Raw genomic sequence first — 9,447 nt, 5'->3', positions numbered from 1 at the left:
TGGGTGGATGGATGATGGATGGATGATGGATGATGGATGGGTGGATGGATGATGGATGATGGATGGGTGGATGGATGATGGATGATGGATGATGGATGATGGATGATGGATGGATGATGGATGGATGATGGATGGATGGATGGATGGGTGGATGGATGATGGATGATGGATGGATGATGGATGGATGATGGATGGGTGGATGGATGATGGATGATGGATGATGGATGGATGATGGATGATGGATGGATGATGGATGATGGATGGATGATGGATGATGGAGGATGGATGATGGATGGATGATGGATGGATGGATGGATGATGGATGATGGATGATGGATGGATGATGGATGATGGATGATGGATGATGGATGATGGATGATGGATGGATGGATGGATGGGTCGATGGATGATGGATGAATGATGGATGATGGATGGATGGATGGAGGATGGATGATGGATGGATGGACAGAATGATTGATGAATGATGGATGAATGATGGATGGAACAAAGGACAGAACGATTGATGGACAGATGGATGGATGGATGGATGGAACGATTGATTGATGGATGGATGGATAATTTGATGGACAGATGGATGGATGGATGGATAGAACAAATGACAGAAAGATTGATGGACAAATGGATTGATTGATGGATCGATTGATGGATGATGGATGGATGGAATGATTGATGGACAGATGGATAGATGGATGAATGAATCGATAGAATGATGAATGGATGGACAGAAATATCATGCAAGTATGATTGCAAGAAGTGATTCCTCAGTGTCGCCACAAGAGGCGCATCATCTTCATCATCTTCATCATCTTCTTCATCATCATCATCATCATCTTCATCATCATCATCATCATCATCTTCATCATCATCATCATCATCATCATCTTCATCATCATCATCATCATCTTCATCATCACCATCATCATCATCATCATCATCTTCATCACCATTATCATCTTCATCACCATCACCATCTTCATCATCATCATCATCTTCTTCTTCTTCTTCATCATCTTCATCATCATCACCATCATCATCATCTTCTTCTTCATCATCTTCATCATCATCATCTTCATTATCATCACCATCATTCTTCTTCTTCTGTGGTCAGTTTCTGTTTCAGGGCAACTATTGCCACAACACAACACCAGTTTGCAGAGAAGTTTGTGAAGCAAGTTAGTTCAAATAGTTTAAACTGTTGACAAGTTTATAGCGGCTAACGGAATAATAATGCAAGTCTTGATTAATGGCAGATATTTGAATCTAAGTCCGTCACCCTCTTGAATACACACCTGAAGGATGAACAGGACATTTGCATATGCACACTAAGGATAATTCCTATGCCCAAAACATTGATTCATAAGCATCAAATGTCAGACATTAGAAGGACAAAACAGCAGATGATGTGCGTTCCTCACTGTTGATGTGTGACACGTGAACTGAACAGCTGATGTACTGAAGTAAATCCCTTTAGATGTTAATGACAGACTACAACCCACAGAACAGGAGGTGCACACTCCACACACACACACACACACACTGCGTCACCGACTGAAAAAAACACACACTTTTATCCTCAAAACATGTAGAAGCGCACAGATGTCACACCACAAGCCACATGTTGAGGATTGTATGGCCTCTTCCTCGGAGAATCCTTCAAAATATGATAACAACAACACATCCCACCTTCCATATCTGCTTTTCAGTTTTTAATAAACACTTCTAAACTATAACTTCTATCATCTATGTCTTTCTGAAGCATGATTTCTTATCATTTGCTTTAGGAAAATTGCATCCTATGTTTTCACTTTACTTAAAGCCATCAATGATGCATTTATAGAGGATAATAACTGTATTATCACACAATAAGTATTTATTCAGAAATAATCTGAATTACTAAAAAGTAATTGTAACTATAATATAAAAACATTATAGCAATGCAGGCTGCATCTTAATACATACATTCATCGAACCATATGACTGGCTAATTAATACTTCTAAATCAGTGTATAATGGATTATGAGTATGTGCATTGAAAAAGCAAATGCATGTAAACAATAATACAAATGTAACTATATAATGCTGTATAGGTCTTAATAAGTCTTTATAAATATATTTATAAAATAGTAATACTTATTTATAAGTATAGATGGAGCTATAATTCATTATTAGCAAGCTCTTCATAGAAGACAACGCATCACTAACCTGTTCTTAATCGACTTTCCTGGTTAAATAAATGTGAAACAAAATACGCAAGCCATTCGACAAGCGACAATCAGCCACGATCGCACCTTCACCTCCATTACTTGGCAACCGCACCAACAACTCAATGCTGAAAATCAGATCCCGGGCCGCCGATACTGGAAACACGTGCAGATTAGCAGGAGAAGTGACAAGTGATCCACACGGAGGAGGACCGATCCCAGAACCGCTGCCAGGAACCCCAGCCAACCCGAAGAACCGCGCCAACAAACCCTCCGAACGCCAGACGTTTACAAGACTCCAGTCTCCTTCTCTAACTGCCGAGACGAGGACAGGTGAGGGTGGTGCTGAGCCCAGCCGGTTACACACACAATAGTGTCTATTGTACACTAAACTTATTGGAAGAGGAACCGAATACAAGCACAATTATGATTTGACTGTTACATTTATAAGCGTCTTTATGGGGATACTTCCACTCTGCACCAATAAACCAGCTAGTTCACAGTTTAACGCCATACTGCTAACTTTCCCTGCAGTTCCTCTGCTGAAAACATCAGTTTAGACAACTCAGTTAAAAAACAAGTCTGAGGTTCGTTAGTTAAGCAAGTTAAAAAGCCTTATTACACGGCTCTGTGGAATACTTGATTCTGATTGGTCAATCGTGCCATCCAGCGGTGTGATATTCCCAGATAACAGCCGCTAAATACAGAAACACAGGTTTAATATTTTGTGTCTCATTATGTACTTATGTGGCAAATATCTGTGTAATAAGCGGATAATGTACATCCAGCCGGTTGTTATCTCAGAATAAACCCCTTCAGGTGTGTGTGTGTGTGTGTGTGTGTGTGTGTGTCTGTGTGTGTGTTCAGGCTGATGAAGACCTGATCCTGATCACCCTGTCGGGTTTATTCTGAGATAACAACCGGCTGGATGTACATTATCCCGCTTATTGGGAACTCGGGATCTAAAGCAAATTCTCCAACGCCTTCATTTATAAGCGTTGCGTCGCACAAAACAGGCCCTGAAACAGGCGTATGCCACTGTAAAAACAGATGAAGGAAAACTACTTTATTATTCATTATGAGTCCTAATCATAAATACAGTGCATGTTCACAACAACAGTTTAAATAAATGAAAGAATGATTTCTGATCTGAATCATTTAGATTAAACATGCCATTCTCATTAATGGAGTTAAGCACTTAAATTACCTGAAATCATTACCGAGAAGTTACAACATTTTTAATATTCTAATAAATAGACATATTTGTAGTGTATGCGCTGCTTTTGAACACTTTTCCTGTTGCATGCTGTGTTTTAATGTTTGCTTAGCGTGTTATAATAGCAGAATATTTTCATGCAAATAATTATCAATAATGTACAATAAGGCCTATTTGTTTCCATTAAAAATATAAAGCAATTAAAAATACTATTGTGCCAGAGGAAAACTTTTTCTGAAATGTATTTTATACTATTTTGATTTATTAATTCAAAAACAAGGCAAGGATCGGCTACTAAATGATTTTTAGCAATGTAATGTGTGTGACGGCACATCCATATCTCATATTTTCCTAATGTCTTGTACCGTTAAACGTGGATGAATATGCATATGCAAATGATATGCAGATGAGGATCTGCATAGTAAAACGAGGCGTCGTCAGCTCATATTTGGTTATTTCGGGGAGGAGACGCATGTGCGCACAATCTTCCGCTGACTGGGATTATAAAGGGAATTCTGCGCAGGTTCTGGCGTACACACGGTTTTGAATATTATTTGGCTTTTGGGCGCACATACATTTTTAGTAAGGATCCTACGCACATTTTTATAAATGAGACCCTCTGGTGTTTACAAGACAGTGTTTTTCTTTAACCGAGGTCAGGTTATATACACTGTTAGATGCACAATAGTGTCTACTGTACCTCCAGACATAAATCTTATTGGAAGAGGAAACAAATACAAGCACTTCCTTTACAAGCATATTTATCTGTGCCTATAAATGGACTCCATTAACCAGCTAGTTTAACAACACAATCTCCACCAGCTCCATGCTAACTTTACCTACAGTTCCCCTTTAGACAATTCAATTAAAGACCAAGTTTGTGGATCATTAGTTAAGCAAGTATAATATAGTTAAAAAGCCTTATTGGGAACTCTACAGCAAATTCTCTAATGCCAGATGTTTATAAGACTGAGACGAGGACAGGTTATATACACAATAGTGTCTTTTGTACCTCCAGACATAAATCTTATGGGAAGAGCTGATAATAATCAGTGCAAATACAAGCACTTCATTTACAAGCATATTTACTGGCCATTCTGCACCAATAAACAGACTCAGTTAACCAGCTAGTTTATGTTTTACCTCCAGCTCCCTGCTAACTTTGCACGCAGTTCCCCTTAAGACAATTCAATTAAAGACCAAGTTTGAGTTTTGCTTGTTAAGCAAGTTAAGAAGCCTGATTGGGATGCCAGGATCTAAACACAAAACCATGTTGGTGGTCTTCTCAACAGGGTCTTCAAACCCCCCCAGTTCTTGTGCTTTTGAAAGCCTCCCGGGAGCACGTATTCATGCCGGCTGGGCTCTTCAAAGGAGCCTCTGGATGGCAGGCCGCTCTCCCTGGAGATGACAGGAGCCGGATTGACTGCGGCCCAAGCCTGTGCTCTCTCACTGCGAAGGGAGGGAGGGAGGTGTTGGTATTTATAGATGGCAAGTGATGGGACGCCCTTGTTAGCACAGGGCTCACTGAGCCGGATGACAGACAGGCCGCTGGGGTCATGTGACCACATTACTCACTCCAGTGCCCTGCGAGACAGAGGATGAACGAGAGGGAAACTGTAGGAGAGGGAATCAAGGACAGAGAGAGGCCGAGGGACAAGGGGGAAAGTTTAGGGGACCACAAAGAATCAAAGCAATTATGGGTCCATCACGTCGCTCTTCTGCAGCTCTGGTAGAACTCATGCATTTCCCGAGTACCATTTATGTACATAGTGGTCCATTTACCAGCTTAAACGGGATCAAACGGCCGATGTTTGGAGATAAATGAGAGAGAAGAGAGACAGAGAAAGATATTTTGAACAAGCCTTCGTGAGGACCTTCCCACATTAAAGAGCTCGAGACAGGCAGGTGAGCCGAGACCGAGAGCCACTTTTCTTTCAACTTCTGCCACTTCAAACGGCCCCATGAGGAGGTGACACCAGGCACTCAGCACCACAAACAAAGGTGCAGGGGCCACGAGGGGTAGGAGCCCGACAAAAGAGACCCTTTGTGTCCCTGTTTTTGTAAAGAGTCACGCAGTAACTATTCCGCTTGGCATGAAATATAACAACACTCCTAAACTGGTGGGTCGTGATTCAGTTCTCAATCAGCAAATTATATAATATAAGAACTCGGACAGCAAAGTCCTGTATATAAAAAACGCAGTATGAATCACTTCCTATCTATTCTGTTGAAAATCCATGCATCTGATCGGAAGTTTGGCTCACATTCATCTGTCACTTGGAAGAAGCTTGTCAAATTAAACAAGATGTCAACATGCACTGGTTGACCATGAATAAATGTGCAGTTTTAGGAAATGTGACCCAGATGGCATTAACTATAAGAGGAAATAAGGATATTATTATTGGTATTGATATTAGTTTTGGTAGACTAGTGTATGAAACCAGCATAATATAAGAGGCATAAACAAATCAAAAGCTCAAAGTATTAATAACATTATAATTTATATTATTGTGACATAAATGTGTAAATAATATATAAATAATATATAATTTTATTTATATATTATTTTATAATATAATAATATATTAAATAAAGTAATAAAATATAAACAACAATGAAAAACCTGCCATGAAATTGTTTCAACACTGAGTCAAAATGATTATTAGACAATAAAATAGCATTATTGTTTACTTTTGTATGATATGCAAGTTTGGCTCTAATTTTGAATTGCCATCTAATGTAAATTCTGGATCCTGAAGAGAAACTGTTTGCAAACCACAAGATAATTCATCCCCAAATTAATCTTTTCACATAAATCTCTTCATGTTGTTAGTTTGAGCGAACACTGCTTTTATTAAAACATTAGTCACCAGAACACTAAAGGATTAATAGATATACGATTAAAGCACTAGTCAAAATGGGAGGTCTGTTTTGCTAACGAGCAATGATTATAAGTTTAACACGGACATGAACTCTTTCATGCCCTTGTGGCTTTAATCAGACGACACCGAGAACAACGAACAAACGCTCCTCGCTCTCCTTCCTCCACAGGGCTTCACGTACTGCACGGCAGTCCCACGGTTAATGAGAACGAGAAAGGTTTCAGCTTTCCCATCCACTAGCCTGATTGAGGTTGTTTTGGTTGGATTAAGATACTGCCTACCTCAGTTAACATTTGATTCACTCAGAAAGGCTTGTTCCAGTAGTTTCCCTGCAGTTAAAGGGTTAAAAAGAAGGAAAACGGACCCCCTCCTTCTGCAGCTCTCTTCTCTGAATGTAGTGTCTTTTGTGTTGCTCTAAACACAAGACTCTCTAAAACTCCTCTGACCAGTGACCCACTCACCCACATCGTAAAGAGGTTTGGGGGTCACGGGTTCACAACAAGGTGAGCTGCGGGTGGCGTTTGGTTTCAAAGGCTTGATACTTCACCTCGGTTCTCAGCTCTCAAAGATCCAGCAGCAATGAACTAAATGTGGCTAATTAGCATTGCATACGAGAGGTGAGAGAAAACAAGCTAAGATCACGATACCTACAGGACAGACTCTCCAGTTTATGTACACCCACTATATTCTGCCAACTGATTTTCTTTCACAGATTATCTTGTAGCTCTTGTCGTTCCAGTTTGTTAGACGTGGGATTAAACAAATACCCCTAAATGAATCTGACTCAGTGTTTAGGCTGCTAATGTCACAGGCAAGAATGAGTTCTCGAAGTAAACCAGCTATGCAAGCTCACATTACCATCCTCATCAGCTTTGACATTTCAGTTTAACGCACGACTGACCGCCAGACAAAAACACAGGGATGGAAGCGTAGGGAAAGTGTCTTACCATTCCATAGCCACATTCGGTCCCATCAGCGAGAGGCATGTGTTGCGTACGACATCCGACATCGCCCTCCGCACTGGTGCACCAGAGACGCTTGCACTGTTTCTGCAATCGGCAAGAGTCACTTCAGTCAGAACTGGAGAAACAATGACTTGAACATTGGTAAATCAATCCCTTCCCAAGTACCCGAGAGTTCCCTTGAACCCATTGACCAGAAGAAATAATGAACAACAGGAAAACCAAGGGTAGCGTCAGTTCTGGCAGGTCACGTTAGTCAAGCTCGCATCAGCTGATCCACGTCTACCTATAGGCCTATCACAGCATCCATATATAAGCTCCTTCAGTATTATCAGCAGCTACGCGTTTCTCAGGAGCTAGTTACCCTCCTCCATCCTTGGTTCTGTTCTGTTCACCCTAAGGGGGGTTATTGCTGCTCTCCTGCTCTTATCCATGCTAGGCTGCCCAGAGCAGAACCAGACCGCCAATCCAAACTGTATGATAATTGTCAATCGTATTTGACGATAGTAGTCCTGACAGAAACTGCAGAGATAAAGACTTGAACAATAGTAAATCTAACTGTAGCAAGCAGGGCAGGCCAAGAGCCGTGGGAACGGAGCAAGGCTGGATACGCAAGTGCTAATGAGTGCCACACTGGACTCTAGTCCCACGGAGGAGCTCAGGAAGGATAAAAGGAGGAGTGACGACAGTAAAGGACCAGAGAGGACCAGGCCTGGGATGTTTATGTTCTGTTTTATTATGTTTATATGCGGCAGACGTCCATGAGGGGCTGCCGCTTTACTTTCAATTTGTTTATTTTGTGATTAAAGTTTTACGTTGAACTTTTACCAGTTCCCGCCTCTTTCTTCCCTGAACTTGAACATTGTTACACTAACCCTTCTCAAGTACCTTAGACTTCCCTTTACTCGGCTAGAAACCTAAATATAGTCGGGTCACTAGTATGGATTCAGATGGTTAGTTAATTCAGCTGTGAGACTACAAGAATCCAATGACTAGGGAAAAAATAATGGGAAGAAATAATGACTTGAATATTATTAAACCCATCCCAAGTACCTGTAAGTTCCCTTGACTTGGGTACAAAGCTAAATACAGTTGAGTCACTAGTATGGACAATGGGTTCAGATGGTTAGTTAAATGAGCTTTGAGACTACAAGAACCAAATCACCAGAAGAAATGATGAGCAACAGGACAACTTAAGAGCAGTTGGGTTCCCTAAAAACAGTCTCCCTGGTCGTTAAATGACTAAACAGACTCCCAAAAGGATGACAGAGCAATGCACAAAGGAACACTGTTTCAGGATCTCTTGCTAACAGGGTGCTCAGTAAGTTAAGGTGTCACTGATACAGTACATTTGGAATCCATTGTCGAAGTATATTTAGATGTTGTACCATGAACGGACAGACTTGGTAGCCGGGACCGAACATGAGTTCACACTGCCGGTTGGCGTTGTAGAGTTGACCTGGCAGCTGGTTGGGAAGGTTATACGTCCGGCCTGAGGGCTCGTCCAGGAGACATTCACCATAACCGGTGCTGAGAAGAAAAAACAGACAGATATCAACACATTTAATCAAGTGATAGCTTTCTTAATCCTGGTGCCTGCCCTCAGAAAGTGCCCTGGTAAGTACTATCATAAAGTATCCCAGCAAGCAATTTTGCGTTTAAAAGATGTCTAATAGCCGTCCAAACACAGCCCTGACGTCTAGACTAAAACAAGGCGAAATTAGGCTGTCAGTGAAAATTGAATAGACGTCTAACCATAGCCCAAGAATACACTAGTCATCTACACATATAACATGTCAAAGACATGAAACCAATCACCTTGTAATCACTGTTGACTTTGCTTACATGATGGAATATCGTACATCTCGCAAGTTATTTTGGCAAAAATGACATGTAACCAAATTCAAGGTTATTTCGGCTAGAAGTGTGTTACTCAGGGCCGGACTGTATCGGTTCTATAGTTAACCTAGACGGTGAAATGATGGCTATTGCTTGCTGGGATTTGTTGTTATTTTGAATCAATTGTCAATGGATAATATGAATGCAGTCTTTCTGATTTCACCAGGCATCTGAAGGCCAAGTGTAAGAGGATGGCAGCGGTGGGTGGTCTGCTTTGTTACCTGCTGATAACTGATTGAATGGACTTAGACAACACAAAGGCCGCA

General features: G+C 41.0%; 1 protein-coding gene across 1 annotated transcript in view; it reads right to left on the bottom strand.

Moving 5' to 3' along the window:
* LOC130086521 (A disintegrin and metalloproteinase with thrombospondin motifs 20) overlaps positions 1-9,447 on the bottom strand; it is a 143,124-nt gene that overhangs the window by 83,153 nt on the left and 50,524 nt on the right. The window contains exons 10-11 of the mRNA XM_056252590.1: positions 8,671-8,812; positions 7,268-7,369 (exon numbers count right to left, since the gene is read on the bottom strand). Coding sequence (XP_056108565.1) covers positions 7,268-7,369; positions 8,671-8,812 — 244 coding nt within the window. The remainder of the gene's footprint in view (positions 1-7,267; positions 7,370-8,670; positions 8,813-9,447) is intronic.

Source organism: Rhinichthys klamathensis, unplaced genomic scaffold, assembly GCF_029890125.1.
Source record: "Rhinichthys klamathensis goyatoka isolate OS25496 unplaced genomic scaffold, OSU_Roscu_1.1 h1tg000096l_1, whole genome shotgun sequence".
Classification (NCBI taxonomy): domain Eukaryota; kingdom Metazoa; phylum Chordata; class Actinopteri; order Cypriniformes; family Leuciscidae; genus Rhinichthys; species Rhinichthys klamathensis.
The sequence above is the reverse complement of the archived record's forward strand: the minus strand, read 5'-3'. Positions and strand labels throughout refer to the sequence as shown.